This window comes from Lotus japonicus, chromosome 6, assembly GCF_012489685.1.
Source record: "Lotus japonicus ecotype B-129 chromosome 6, LjGifu_v1.2".
NCBI lineage: Eukaryota > Viridiplantae > Streptophyta > Magnoliopsida > Fabales > Fabaceae > Lotus > Lotus japonicus.
This window is the reverse complement of record NC_080046.1, coordinates 59,498,550-59,513,897: the sequence shown is the minus strand read 5'-3', so window position 1 is coordinate 59,513,897 and position 15,348 is coordinate 59,498,550. Positions and strand designations below refer to the sequence as shown.

Genomic DNA, 15,348 nt, shown 5'->3' with positions numbered 1-15,348 from the left:
CAATTGGGGATATGAATTTTATTACGTAGTTAATGCCCTCGTACTTGTAAATGAGACATATGGTTAATGAAATAAACATGCTCAATTTTGGATCAGAGGGTTGGATTAGATTTCTGTGTTCTAGCTTGGTCTCCTAGTTTCACTTTTTGAACATTGTTGTCCACTGAAAGGTTACGGTAAAACTTTTCCCAGATTCGTTTTTCATTGTCATGACTTTAACATTCAACCTCTGTTTGGAAGCGTCAATGGTTGGATGGATTGATCATGACAGCAAATATTGCACCAAAGCTGATAATTCTTGGAATGCAAATCTTGTTTGGAGAACCAAGTTTTCCATTCCATTTGACTCAACACAACGCCAACACTACAAGAAAATATGAGTTTTCTGCCTTGGAATGTGGATTTAGATTTCCAAAAGTAACCCCAACTGAAAAACAGACACAACCTTGTATTTTAAAACTTTGATTTTCATTTCATACTTATGTATATAAAAACAGTACTTTACAAGATTGGCCTCGGTTGTTTTAAATCTTCAAGTTTCATTCCAGAGCATGAATGTAATTTTACATTTAAAAGAAAAGTTCCAATGCTATTTGTGCTATTTGAAGTAAACTCTCATACATTCAAGGACAAAGTGTCCTATTACTTTTATTGACATCCAGTGAGTGAAACAGGGAGAGAGACCATGGTGAATTCACTCAGGCCTACAGTGAATTCAAGAGATAGCTACTCAAACAAATTTTACATGTGATCAATCATGATCCTCTCCCCCTTTCTCAACTAATGTAAAAAATGTTAAAATGAATTCTCAGGCCTTGTACTCTTGATGCTCCCTTAACAAACTATTATTAACAACATCAGATGGGAGGTATTTCCACAGTTGACTGGCAAAGTAGCAATTTAATTATCACTTTCTTGTTGTTCTTTATTCTTATTCTTTTGACAAATTGAATGCAGTTGGATTAGCTGGCCCCTTAAGCTGCACTCCTCCACCTAAAAATCACAGCACCTTCTAGATATTATGAACTGCTGGAGATAAACAAGATGAAGATGAAAGGACTGTGAGCAAGACAAACCTGTGATTTATATGTCTTTGACAATAAATCGCCGCTCTCTCCAATAAGAGCTCTTTCTCCTCCGACAACTCTCGCTAATTCTGAAATAGAACTATCTGTTTCTTCTGCCTGAGTTTCACAAACTTTTATGAGTCCAATAGCAAATAGTACATCTGTTTTCCATTCACTATTTATGCATAAAATCTAGGAATTCTTGATGTGTTTCTTCACTTAAAGAAACTCATCAATTGCCCCAACTGGAAGGCTACATGTCAATGTGAACAAAACCAACCTTTGGCATGATGGTTTGAAGGAAAAATAAGTGCATTGCAAACAATTGAATAGATCCATTCTTTCATTTTTCTCACCTTTGGCACTAATCTTTGGATATTGGAAACAATTGTTTCCATCATCTTTGATGCTGAGTTCAGCGCCTCCCCCACCTCTCTTTCATCAACCTGTTGCATAATACATTTTTATGAAGGAGAACTTGCCAACAATCTCAATGAATAAACATAGCAGAAAGAAAATAAACGCTTGTCTTGTACATAATCAACAGACATGAGAAGAGGATTTATAATAATACCCTAACATTGCCACCAACTGGAAGCTGCACTGAGGCGTTCACCAAGGCCTGAGTTGCTTCAGTAAGGGAGACTGAATAATCTTCTTCCATAGAAGACCACTCCTCTAGATATGGCATCTGTAATTGCATCCAATAAAATGTACAATTACTATTACAGTGCATTTACCAAAAAGAAAGAAAGAAAGAGAACTGATAGCAAAAGAATTTGGTATTCTATCAAAACCACTTCAAGATATATCAAAAACATATAGACTTAAATATTGATACCATAAGAAGTCATCAAGCAATAATCACTTTCAGTATCACAATCAGGAAGCTTTACAATGGGCACAACTAGAATGCAAAAATGTAAAAGAAGCATTCAGAAGTATCAGTGGCCTCACTTGAGCATCAAGAATTGTTGATAGAGTCTTATATCTCTGCAAAAGCTCCAGTTCTGCGCGTTTCCTGTTCACAGAATCACGCATTTCTGATATTTTCATTGCATGAGAATATAGTGCTTTCTGCAAGGATAAAGAAGAAGAAAAACAAAGAGTGACAACAAGAGCTAAGGGTGATTAAATTGAAAAGGGTAGCAAGTTTTGATGTTATATCAAAACCAACTGTAATACTGAGTATAAATGCGCAGGAGAGTTCTAAAATCTAAATATCTAAAGCACAACAACACTTGCACATGAATGAAAGTGTTGTACTTATCTACAAAGCCACATCAAGTTCATCGGAGTATAATTTCAAAATAACCAGTAAATGAAGATGTGAGGTTAGTCAGTTTACACACTGAAAACTAAAATCTAAATAATTTGATGGAGACTTACAGAGATTTCTCTCCTCTTTCCTTTATCCCTGAGAAATACATATCTTTTAATGATTGTATCTAATACAAGGTGTAGGAAATAAAAAGTTAATAACCATATCTTTCAAGCTACAATCAATGTTATTTCAAGTTTCAACATCTGCTTTGTAACTGGAATAGAGATCCACCTTCTTGCTCAAGAGTCATGACCAAACAAACATTGCTAAATTCCTTGTATCAAAGAGAATTACAAGTATAGAACTGCCTAGCCAGATAACAGCGATTTTCTGTAGTAGTCTTGTGCTACTACTACATATTTGTAACTTTGCCAATAAGTAGGAATTAGAAGGTACCTCGCTTTCTTTTTGCTGAGCTTTCATCGAAGCTGCCGCTTTCGCATTAGCAAATCTCCATTGCAGATAACGATTATGGAGCAATCTAAGGGAATGCACATCTTCCTGATGACTAGACCCTTTCCTCCCTTTCCTTGTGTCCAATGCAGGTCTCGCACACTGAGGAGCAACCGGCGGCAAACTAAGCCCTCCTAACTTCACATGATTTGACACAGAAGCCGGTTGCTTCTCAGACCCCTTTACCAGCAGCAAGTGCTCACTGCTTGAAGCAGGCAAAGTAACAGACCGGGACAAAGGTGAAGGATGGGATTTCAATTCCCCACTATTGCCAATTTTCGCAGCGTCGTTCAGAGTCAACCTATCTCTATCATTCTCAGAACACAACTCAGGAAGTGACTGTGTGCTGCAACTTATCGCAGAATCATCGCGCGAATTGGATTCCAATTGAGACAAAGCAGAAGCAGCAGCGGCAGCATTGGCCTTGGACAATGACTGTGACATGCCACTCGCTTGCATCAATTTTGCAGCAACTGATGCACTTCCATTGATAGACCTATGGTGGCTGTGGCTGTGGCTGTGGTTGTGGTTGTTGTGATGATGAGGCGTGAGCCGGAATCTCGAAGGCACGAAAACCGAGGGAGTTGGGGTATCAGGCCTAGAAGGTGTAGCAATTGAATTAGGGTTATTAGTATTGCCACTACCCCCAATTCCAATTCCAATTCTAGATGAACAAGACTTTGAAGGGTGAGGAGGGTGAGGAGGGTGATTTGGCACCTGATCAACAACTCCATTGCTTTCCCTGAAAAGCTTCATGGCGGCACGCTGCTTCCTCTGAGCAACAGAATTCGCGATCGGAAACGAGGATTCAGAATTCTCGTCGCCGGAGAGGTCTGAATCTGCCCGATGCTGCCGCCTCTGGGAGGAGGAAGCAGCCGGCGACATGAATCTGGAGCTGACTTCCCGGACCCTCGGCCGGCGGGTGTGGGGAACCGGCGGCGGAGGAGGTGGAGCGGGGTTGTCGGAATCCGTGAGTTGCATGGTGTCGGTTGCAGCAAGAGGTTTCACCGGCGCCGCCGCCATGAAGGAATTGGAACCGCCCCAGATTTCAGAGGAGGGAAATGGTGGTGTGAGTGAATCGGAAGTGAAGATTTGGAGTGACAGAGGGTTCGGTTTCGGCGTTGTGTTGGAAGGAGATGTAGCCGTTGGGGTTATGTTTGGTTGAGTGGGTTTACGTTGTAACGGTTCCAATTTCAAAAATCGATAAACGGGATTTTTAATGTTTTTGTTATTGTTATGTCACCCTGCGCTCTCTTTTTGTTTCATTGTAATATAGATATAGATGTTGTCTCTTGTTAGTGGTTACTATTATATTTGGGAGGGGAGTGTTTCCATCTAGGTACGTGTTTCTCTCGTGCTTTCAGCTTGCTTTACGAGACTATCTTATTTGAGTCGGAACATCTATATTATGGTGAGGCTAACTCTTTCAACGAGGTTTTTTTTCATTTATAAAACTCGAACTCAGGATCTTATTTAAGATGAATCGATAATGTATCACTTGAACCAATCACTCGTTACTAAAATTAAACATTTATTTTTTATTGTGTGTTTTGATTAGCGTTAATAAAATTTTTATTTTGCTAATATTGGTTTGGTTCATTTGGTTGCGATAAAAGTTTGTTGAAAATAAAGTGATGAAAAGTAATGAATGTGATATATGATGTGATTTAATAAGATTAATAGATATAAATTAGTTTATTTCTTAATTTTATATTAATGTTGATTAATTAATTTGTTAAATTAATGACATCACAATTGACTTTTATTAATCATTCTAATGTCATTAAAAATCATTTATTGTCAAATTAATATAGTAGTTATTTTTGAAAAAAGTCACAATTGACTTTGATAACTATTTTAATGTTATTAATAACTATTGAATGCAATATTAATACATTAATTATTTTCAAAAACATAGAATTATTTATTATTTAAATTACTAAAAAATCATAAAATATAAATATGGCATCATCTTTCTACTCATTATAGTATGAGAGAGAAAACTTATGAAGAAATGCATAAAATGAGGGAATGACACTTGTCAGAGTTGCCACTTTTTTATTTCGAAAATAGTATATAATATAAACAAAATTTCCTAAGATATTTCTCATTTTGCAAGTTCCAACATCCTCTTTTCCTCCTTCAAAGTACTAAATAGAACTTCATATATTCTTATTTATAAGTCACTTTTACCTAATTATTAGTGTTAAAAAAAGTACTAGTTACTATCAATAAATTTATAAAAAGTTTTATTAACTTTACTATATGGACTTTAATATTTAAAAGATTGCAAATTCAATTAATTTATCTCTTGACTTTAACTATCTATTTAATTTTATGTGAGTTTCTCTTTCTAAATTTAAAACTTTTCAAAATGTTAATATATCTTTTATAAATATGAGGGTAATTTTTTTATAAAAATTAAATACTTCATTATACTATAAAATGAGTTATATTCCAGAACAATAAAAGTATTAAACTATCTAAGCAACCATGATGATTAGAAGCTGGAAATCGCTGCCGAGGGAAGTATCGACCTTTGCGTTGATGGCAGCTTTAGGAGTGAGGTCAAGTGCATGGGATGGGGGGGGGGGGGGGACAACGCAAGACTCTCAGGGGTCGTGGTTGTTTGGGTTCCATGGATACCATAATGGAGGCATTGAGTTGCTAGCAGAGGCGAGTGCACTGAAGAATGGCGTGCAAGTAGTGTGGAAGAGAGGATACAAGGACGTGTTTTGCAGAGTGGATTGCAGGGATTTGCTTCAGGCGTTGGAGGACGAAAAGCAGGTTGTTTCTCCCCATCTTGGATGACATTCGTCAGCTTTTGGGAAGGAGATGGTCGGTAACCTTGACCAGTATCAGCAGAGAGTGTAATGAACATGCTAATTGGTTGGTTAAGAGAGAAGCTTCTTCCCTGTCTATCTAGTGGTGTTTGTTGGAGGCTACGCCCTTGGACTTAGAGATCCTTAGTTTGAGGGATCGTTTAGGCTTTTTGTAGTTGTTTGTTCTATTGTTAGTTTTCCGATGTAACAAAAAAAGTGACAATCATTTCGAAGCACTGAAAAGTATATTGTATAGTGTATACAATTCCATTTTGTTATAGAAATTTGTTTCAAGTCCAGGTAAATTTATTATTACAAACTTTCTTCACCTAATATATAAACTTTTGGCATAAGTGAAGCATTTATTTCTGAACCCTCCAATGGGTGTATGCGTGTTCATTCAAGTCTGTTACTGTAAGATTATGAAAATGAGATTTAATTACACAAATTAGAGTTTGCTTCTATTTCCTCAGTCTTCTGGTTTCACTTTGACATGAACTGTGTAAATTTTGTTGTTGGGTTAATTTTACAGTCAGTTTTTTATTTACTGTTATTTGTTATTATTTATTATTTGATAACTCAATTCTATTTTAAATCATCTTATATTCCAACTATAGTAACACAATCTAACATTCACACGCTACTCTATAAACATATGATGTTCAACAAAGAGGGTTTTTCTAGTCAATAGAAAATTTTACATTAAAGAAACACACCGAGTTCATCAAAGAAATACATCCGAGAAGAATACTTTTGAGCTGTTCTAATTAACATTGCCTCATGATTCCAAAGGTTTTTTCTGCTCCAAATCAATTCTATGGGTTACTTTTGTAAACACAAATCACTTTACTTTAATCCCCTATTAAACAAATTCAATTTTACAAAATCAAAATCACCAAAAATAACGACTCAAACACACATTGCATGCACCAACCTCAGTGCCAAATAACAACACCATGAAAAAATTAAACATGAAGAAAATCCTGTATTCAGTAATGTGCTCATTTGCCAAATACTTGACCATTAACTTCCTGCATAAAGCTCATTCTTACTCCATAACTATATTCATTTTGTAATATAATAAAATCATTGTCACAATAATGAAGTAAACTAAAATTTTCAGAACTGAATAGAGCTATACCTAGGTGATAAAACGTGTAAAAACGTCAAAATGAAAATAAAGGTGTCGTCAGTTCTACATTAAAAACCTCCAACTTCAAAGCAGAGGCATATAATCATTGTGTGGAATGGTAATTCTGCAGAGATGATGTTGTCCAATCTAATGACGCTAGTCCAGAGATTCTCAAACGTACAACTTGGAATGCAGGATGTAGATTTGAACCTTGTATTATGCTAATTTCTACGAGCTGTCTATAAATTGCGTAACTGAAGTTATGTACAGAGGAAATTTTGAAAGCAGCATGTGCTTTGGACGAATCATGATGAATAATGGTTCTGGCCATTAAATCCTGATCTTGGAGAAGTAAAAGGCTCGGCTGTTAAGACCAAGAACAACAAATTGTGGTGATATGATGTCAAAACAAAAATAATTCAGTTACACTAGACAGGAAAGAAAATTATTACTACAGGTGCATGTGGATAAATAGACTAATTAAACACAAAATAAGCTCAAAAAAGCTCATAAAAGTAAGCTTAAAAGAGTTTATAGATAGGTTGTAAACTATTTAGAGTAGCTGATTCATATATTGGTATCAGGACCTCTACGACTAAGTGGTCTATACTCTATAGTCTGAAACTTGTTGTCTCTACTCTTCTATTAAAATGTTAAATTTAAGCATACGCAGTGAATTGCCCTCGCTTCAAGCCCAAAGGGCTTTCGTGCAAGAAGGCATGTCAGGAAAATAATATAAATCCATTATGTGTCCATCACCCAACATCTTAAGCTTTTGGGGTTGGTTCATGAAAGCCTGAATTTTGTAAGGGGTTGCTAATTTGATAGTTTTCTCTCTGTTTCACACTTAGTTTGTTGGTTTTAAACCCTCATATGATAATTGTTTCGCCGTTTCGATAACTTTGTCTCTTATGTCTCACGATAACTTTGTCTCTTACGTCTCACTTGGTCTTTGTCACTCATTCCTTTAATTTTCTCTCATTCAAATTCACTAGTGGCTGAGTAGCGGATTCCTGGGGGTTTTAGTAGGCTTTCATTGTGCCGTGACTAGTATTTTTTATTTTACACCGCTATAATGCAATTATAGAGACAATGATTATCTTCATTTTCCGAGTTGCACAGTTCTAGTATGATTCTATTGCACATTTACTATTATTTTGAGGACTTATTGAAAATTTCATGTACCCTGCATTCTGATATATGTAAATTGAGGTTATAAATCTTGGTTACTGATTCTGGCTATTTCATTTTGTGGTTTGGCAGATCAAATAAATTTGTGGGTTGTTACATTTTTGGGGTAAGTTGTCAAATACACTACCTATCAAGCCAATTTAGAAGAAAAAAGTAAGCCAAGGTTACGCTACATATCTACTACATAAATTCTTCAGCATAAATGACAGAGTTCTGAATAAAAATTACAGTCAAATTTACCTTCATCTCCATTTTGACTAGTAAAGAATGGGGTAAGGTAGTTTCTATCTAATGCTGTAAAAGACCCAGCACTGCAAAAAAGAAGCAAAGAGAAATTAGCAATGGCGACATCATTAAGGTAGCATTTTAGGGCAAAAAAGTAGAATGGGATGAACATATTTGTTTTAGTCTGTTTGTTACATTTTAAAAGTAGAACAGAATAAAACACAAGGCTTAAAAAATTGAGATAATTTGGTTCTACTAAAAAAGTATAATAAAAAAGAACAAAAGGGTGTAGTATATTTCTTTCTGTTCTAACTGTGCCAAGCACTGTCTACTTGTGCGGGCGCACATTGACAGATATACATACATACATACATGCATACATACATACATACATACATGAGTTATCCTATATTTACAAAAACAGTTTGCATGAATCTACACAAAGTGGTTTGCAACTATAAAAATGAAAAGGAGAAGCGGTGGAAGTGGTTTAGACAGATACAATTTCGTATTAAGCATCTTCTCCTTCATACATACTCAGTTACATACATTCACAAGTACATATAACACACTCAGAACACAGATAATACCTCTTGTGGAATTCTTTTAGCTTCATCTTGATTTTGTTCCCAGATGAAGATGATTCTTCATCGTATGAAGGAGCAACATAACCAATGTTCCCCTCATAAACCTTGAGTAAAACAAAAAGATGTCAGTTGAAAGAGAAACAGACAAACATGTGAAGTAGATTCATCTAGTTATATATTATCCACTGTCAGGATCATTTGAACTGTCAAGATTGAGACTTTCAATTTGGAAGCGAACCAAAAATTTGACAACAAAATTTATAACAATATGGATTCTTAAAATTCAAATCATGAGATAACTATATCAAACACTTAATTCTCAGTTGGGCATGTTTGGTACCTAGAATTTTATTTTAGCCAGGGCAATCATCAACCTCTACTTCTTAGGCTATGACTTTTTGAGATAACATAACCACTTCTTTCTACATCAAATATATATATATATACACACACAAACTAGTCCCACCCAAATCTTAGTCAACCATAACTTGTAAAGCATAACTTCCTTCCTGCAAGCTTCTATTATTTGAGAAAGCAAAAGAGCCTAGTCTTTCATGTTAAGAGCTAACACTTAATTGACAAAACAAAATGAAATGTGCAAGAGGACAGCCGTTACAATTAAATTATACAGCCAAGCTACTATAGATGAGTCCAAGTTATAACAAGAAAAACATGCATATAATGCTACAATAAATTAAACAACCTTGCAAACAATGTTTCATGTGAGCATTATGCGATATAAGTCTTTCTTTTTATCTTTTCTATCAATATAAGACAACACATGTTCGTTACAGTCAGTCAGTCATTTACTTCTCTTTCAAGCATTCAACAATGACACCACATATCAAGATCACTTTAAAAAGATAAATGAGATGTATGAAAATGAGATGCATAATCTTGCAATAAGCTTGTGAAAGTGAAAACTTATAAGCCCAGATCATATTAGTATTTGGCCATTCATCTTCTAATATTAATGATGGGTGTTGCTTCCAAATGAAAGTTTAAAGTTAAAAGTCATATAACATAAACGAAGGGTGTTTAACGCGTTATCGTTATAAAGCTTAACCTACATTATTTGTTGCAAAACTTGCTGGGACGGAACCAATTGAAGCCAAAGGGCTATCGTTTGGACTGTCTCCACCTACAACATCTAGAGCTTCAAGCATGGTTCCTGTTGAACCACCAATCAGTAATACCTGAAACAACAAACAAAAGGTTTCATACTGGAAATGGAGCTCAGGAATGGTGACTAAACAAAAAATGGGAGAAAAAGTTGGCTGCATGCGAATAACCTACATAAGAAAACTATATAAATTTGACAAAACTTTCAGTCAGTTCTTTGGATGCTTACCATCAGATTACTCAATAAATGTTACTTATATATTCTCTTACCACATATTACTTTACCACAACTTCCTCCATTTATAATTTGGTCACCATTTACAAAACCAATTTTCTCTGAGTCGTCTGAGATTCCTGAATGGCATTTGTATCATATGATACCAGAAGACCCGTAGCTCATGATCTTATGTGGTGATCGCATAAAATTGGATTCAAAGATCTGGCACTTTTTTGTAAGGTTCTCCGAAAGAGGTTGAAAGGATATATGAATTTAAAGATATCTTTATTCAGATCTCGACTTAACTTTTCTATTGTCTCCATTTTATGATTTAATTTTTTTGCAATCTCTTTTGTAATACAACCCTCAATTTTCTCTGCACCTCACGCTGTATTTGGATTGTAAGTTTTCTACTGTGTCCTCTTTATCTTTTATCTGTGCAAATGTTTTCCTCTCTTATTGAAATACAGTAATGATTTCTTGCTCCAACTTTCTCCTGAATACATCTGTTCATGATCTTATATTTTCTTGTGTACTCACTCATCTACCTCAACATTCACATCTCCCCTACACTTGATCTTTGCTCCTGTTGGCACATGGTGAACGGAAGTAACATTTACAGGTTACACAATGTCCAACACAGCCCAGTACCTAACACTACCTTAGTATTTAGAAGATTAGCTTAACTAAAGGACAACAAGAGTGTGCCTACCGTCAAAACAACTATTGCTGTAGTTGCAGTGAAGATGGTCTGTCCATGTCCTTCCGGAAGATCGTGAACTGATTGCAAAGCGAGGGCAAAGGCCATGGCTCCCCGAAGTCCTGTTCATGTTCACAAAATGAAAAACTCAGGCACCGCATTAAAGAATGCACCAATTGCTTAAAGCAGTTTGTTTCCTTGACAGAAGTAATCCAAATTTGCACCGAAAAGTCAATGATATATGTGCTGGTTAATTCCTTACCACTGTACCAAAGTGCTTTCTGGTGTTTTACAGGTATCTTTCGATGAGCTGGTCTTGCCAGATTAACCAGATAAGCACAAGAGAAGACATTTGCCGCTCTGCATGAAATGACCCAACAATCTAGTTTAAGATTTTCAAGCGACATGTGAAATCAAAGCATAGAATATCCAAAAAGCCTGAAATTATCATGTGCCCCTATAATCAAGGACTTATAATGATAGCAATCAGTGAAAATACCTTGCAATTCCAATGAATATCTGAAGTAATTATCACACGGGTTGAGGAAAAATCCCATAAGAACATGATATGTTGAGCTAAAGCTAATACAAATCGCAACATTTCAATTTTCAGGGCCAAAAAGAAAGGAAAGAAAAAAGGATACAATGGAGAAGAATATGAATCCAATATGAGACCAGCTATGTTGCTCCATAGCTATATCAAATCCCATGTATATAAATCTGTAGAACACAACAAAAAAGTGTTAACTCATCATTTAGAGGAAATGTTTAAGCAGAAGAGGGAAAATACTGTCAATGAAATCCGCCTTACACAAATGTTTCGGCTAGTGATGATATCAACTCAAAAAAAGCAGAGACAAATCTTTGAGAACTTTGTGACAAATTTGAATATGCATAATGCTTCATGACCTAAAACAAAACATCAAAATACTCATAACCATGTTATGATACAGACATGAAATAACACAGGGAAAATGCAATATGAACTTACTATTCCTGTGAATAGTATTGATACGATTCCAGACAGACCAAGGCCTTCAGCAAGCATATACCTGAAAAAGAAAATAGTTTTACGCTGATTTGCACCATAAATGGAAAAACTTGTAAAAATTTTGTGGACAAGTTATCAAGAAATGGTCAGGAAGGTTTCTTACGAGAAATATGGGAAAAGAACAAAAAGACAGCTCTCCAAGTTCTGAAGGCTGGATAGAAGCATAAAATTCTTCTGATTAGTATTTTCTAGATGTAATGTGAATCATCGAATGACAAATATCAGAAAGAAAACTAATATTAAATGTTTACCTGTCAATATCCAACCCTGCATACTTAAATAGGTTCTGATAGTCAAGGTTTTACAATAAATCTTGATTTTAAAATTTCCAAATATTTATGCTGCAAATATACAGGACATGAGGGTTTAAAAGGATATCAAAGAAGATATAAACCCAACTCCAACACCTGCAGATCCATCAAAAGAACCACAGCTCACAACTTAGTAATACTGAAAACATAATAACTCACAACAATACAGAAAAGCATCTAAGACCCTAAGTTTATATAATAAAAAAATAAAAAATCTCTAAAGAGGCTCCCTCCTAACACTTCCTAAACAGAACATTGAGTAAAAGACTGACCTGCTGACATTGACCCAACAAAAGTCTCCAAAAATCGAACAATCACCATGAATATATTTTGTCCAGATGGATGAGTTTTAACCAATGACATTGTCCTGCAAAGTAAGTGCTTGAGTTAGAAGTGAACTTTAATAAAACTTGGGCTACTTCAGTTCAGAGAAGCAAAAGATACTTCGGAAGTTCAGGTACCTGTACAAAGAAATTGCCATCTGCCCATAGTGAAGGAGGGAGGATAGGACAAAAGAAATAACAAGGGGCCCAATCAAGCAAAAGATTAGCAAATTAAAATCAACTATATTTAAACCAAATCTGCAGTCAAGTATTAAAAAAGGGCTGTAGCAAGTACCAAAAGAAACTTACTGCATCGTTCAAAACAGATTCTCCAAAAACCAAGGCATATAGATTGACATCTGTGCCCAGCTCCTGGCAATTAAAACTCCAAGTTAGCAATAACTAAATTCCAAGTTAGCAATTCCAGATTCTCCTTCTGGTCCTTATTATAAGAACCAAATAACTACCCCACATATACTAAGAAATATGGTTAATGACTTCCTACTTTACCCTATATAATGACTCCCTCGCTTTAGAGAAACGAAATCCACATTTTAGACATTGTCGGTGTTGGTGTGTCAGTGTCATGTCTAGTAACTATCTATGTCTATGTCCCTGCTTAATAGATGATGAGCTAAGGACATATCCCATTATAGATTTCAAAGGCTTGGAATTTCCCAATCGAAGTTTTATAACGCTTTTCCTATTAAATCTATTTTTAAACACAACTAAGTTCTGCATTAATCTCTTTGCCATTTATTTACGTCATAATAAGTTATGATCATCTACTACAAAGCTTCAATTATGCAAAAAATGTAGTAGCTGAAGCATGAGCACATGCAACAAACTAGCAGGTGGAGAGGAATGCTAATGAGTCCTGACTATTCATTGACACCCCATGGCCTTTGTATTAGACAAACATATTCGATTCGCAGCAATATAGATGATAATATTGGAAGTCATAACAAGTATCTAACCGAGTAAATGTATAAACTATAAATGAAATTATTATTAAAAAGGCACAAATCACCTGAAATATGGACAAAACAGTAACGGGGTCGGTTGCTGATATAAGAGCACCAAACATCAGGCACTCAACAAAAGGTAGTCTATACATGAGGAACACCAGCCCACCAAGATAACTGAATCATAGAGGATAACCATAATCAATGAACTGAAAAAACTCTAATTAACCACCACCCTAATGTGTTATGTAACTTATGTGCATCACCAATAAGTGTAAAAGTTACTATTTTAAAAGGGGGAGGGATGAGGGGAATAGAACTTACACCAAGACACCGGTTACAACGGAAGCTAATAAGGTGCCGAATATCGCAAATGTCACAATTGCTCCAAAATTTGAGAAAAATGGTTTCTGTAAAAAGCCACATTACCAGTCCCTGATAAGTCCAAAGCCCTTTCCCAAAAAAACAAAGTTCAAGTCCAACAAAGAGAACACTATGAAATGACTTACAGGTGAGAGACTGAAGCCAGACTGAGTAAACTCAAGAGTCAAGGAAACAAACACAACACATATGATGCAGTGAGCAGATAAAGCATTATACATAAGAACTAACAATGTTAGTAAGGATATAATATGATGGGAGGTAACAAGAACAAGAAGAAAAACTCCTCATGAAAATTGAACCAAGCCCTGCAGAAAATTGACAAACAAGAACTTGAATCACTGAAAAAGTAAAAGAGAAACTGAGAATGATGTGATAGATTGAAATTGAAATTGAGAATAACCTGATGTTAGTTTCAGTGTCAGAAATGTTAGCTAGTATTCCAACAATTAACCCTGCAAAAAAAGGGGGTAAAATTCAATTTAGGGTTAGAAAGTGAATGGAAGAACAAGAAGAAGAAGAGAAAATTACCTATGAGAAGAGAAGCACTGGCTTCAGGGATGATGTAAATCTTCTTGCGACGGAGAACGTGACCGAGAACGAAGGACAAGACCAACATCATGATCTGAAGAAGGATTCCGACGCCGGCGGCTTGCTGCTCCTTGCCGGGAGCCTTGTGACCATCGGCCGGAGAAATTTCATTCTCCGAGCCCATTCCGACCACCGCGAGCGACGACTCCTTCAACTCCGATTGAAGAATTCGATTGATTGTTGCGGTGTTCTTCAGAAAATTAGAGGGAAAGTGAATGTGATGCGTGTTTCGATTGTTCGATTCTCCGTTTTCCCTTTCGATTCTGTTTCTTTCTCTCCTTTGCTCTTGGACTCTAGTTTAACTTCAACACGAAACTCTAGCTAACAAAAAAAAAATGTATATTATTATTGTTATATTATAATTATCAATTCTTTTAATATTATAATGAAACAAAATAAAGAATGAATATGAATTTTTTTCTAAATTTTTATTTCCCTTCACTGTCATTTTGATGATTCGTATGAACAAATTTGGTGATGATTTCATATGTTTAAGAGATTAACAAAATATTAAACTGTTATATTTAAATTATTATTAAAATAAGCTAGTTAGAGACAAACAAATTGTGGCCCCTAAAATAAAAATAAATATGAGACAACTTTCTATGTTTGTCAAGGTCAAATCATATGCTGGGGGGCATTGTTTTCTTTTATTAGGAAAAAAGTTCACTTTTGACTTTTCAATCAAGTATTACGTCAAAGGTGCCACCTAATATGCACCACTTTTTAGTGGTGCAACCTTGCACCACTATACCAATTGTCAATTTTACCCCTGTTAAAAAAAATTATTTTATAAAAAGAAAAAAATATTGGTATTACCGGGTGGATTTTGATGGGATTAATTTTTTGAACAGGGGTAAAATGGACAATTAACATAGTGGTGCAA

The 15,348-nt window shown here is 35.4% G+C and overlaps 2 protein-coding genes across 2 annotated transcripts; both read right to left on the bottom strand.

Annotated features, from left to right (window-relative positions):
• Window positions 1-618: 618 nt before the first annotated feature.
• LOC130723600 (protein ENDOSPERM DEFECTIVE 1-like) lies at window positions 619-4,050 on the bottom strand. The gene is made up of 6 exons (XM_057574703.1): window positions 2,788-4,050; window positions 2,025-2,144; window positions 1,642-1,758; window positions 1,424-1,513; window positions 1,077-1,184; window positions 619-993 (listed from the first exon to the last, which is right to left on the bottom strand). The coding sequence occupies exons 1-6, from the start codon at window positions 3,865-3,867 to the stop codon at window positions 901-903; spliced, it is 1,608 nt and encodes a 535-aa protein (XP_057430686.1). The 5' UTR covers window positions 3,868-4,050; the 3' UTR covers window positions 619-900.
• A 2,588-nt stretch (window positions 4,051-6,638) lies between these two features.
• LOC130722705 (sodium/hydrogen exchanger 6-like) lies at window positions 6,639-14,781 on the bottom strand. Its single transcript, XM_057573526.1, has 22 exons — window positions 14,403-14,781; window positions 14,275-14,326; window positions 14,120-14,179; window positions 14,000-14,024; window positions 13,815-13,900; window positions 13,556-13,667; window positions 12,835-12,897; window positions 12,664-12,683; window positions 12,475-12,569; window positions 12,270-12,298; window positions 12,143-12,174; window positions 11,995-12,042; window positions 11,832-11,892; window positions 11,652-11,749; window positions 11,485-11,560; window positions 11,340-11,359; window positions 11,103-11,200; window positions 10,853-10,962; window positions 9,872-9,997; window positions 8,805-8,905; window positions 8,230-8,300; window positions 6,639-7,162 (listed from the first exon to the last, which is right to left on the bottom strand). Exons 1-22 carry the CDS (start codon window positions 14,584-14,586, stop codon window positions 7,104-7,106), a joined length of 1,626 nt encoding a protein of 541 aa, XP_057429509.1. The 5' UTR covers window positions 14,587-14,781; the 3' UTR covers window positions 6,639-7,103.
• Window positions 14,782-15,348: the final 567 nt, after the last annotated feature.

Excerpts from the sequence above, each read along its gene's own strand:
- LOC130723600 (XM_057574703.1), bottom strand. The coding sequence starts at position 3,867 with ATGGCGGCGGCGCCGGTGAAACCTCTTGCTGCAACCGACACCATGCAA. Across the intron at positions 1,759-2,024 it reads CAACAATTCTTGATGCTCAA|ATGCCATATCTAGAGGAGTG; the intron begins GTGAGGCCACTG and ends ATGCAATTACAG. Across the intron at positions 994-1,076 it reads CAAAGACATATAAATCACAG|GTGGAGGAGTGCAGCTTAAG; the intron begins GTTTGTCTTGCT and ends TGTGATTTTTAG.
- LOC130722705 (XM_057573526.1), bottom strand. The coding sequence starts at position 14,586 with ATGGGCTCGGAGAATGAAATTTCTCCGGCCGATGGTCACAAGGCTCCC. Across the intron at positions 12,570-12,663 it reads ATGGCAATTTCTTTGTACAG|GACAATGTCATTGGTTAAAA; the intron begins GTACCTGAACTT and ends CTTACTTTGCAG. Across the intron at positions 8,906-9,871 it reads CAAGTTTTGCAACAAATAAT|GTTTATGAGGGGAACATTGG; the intron begins GTAGGTTAAGCT and ends GTTTTACTCAAG.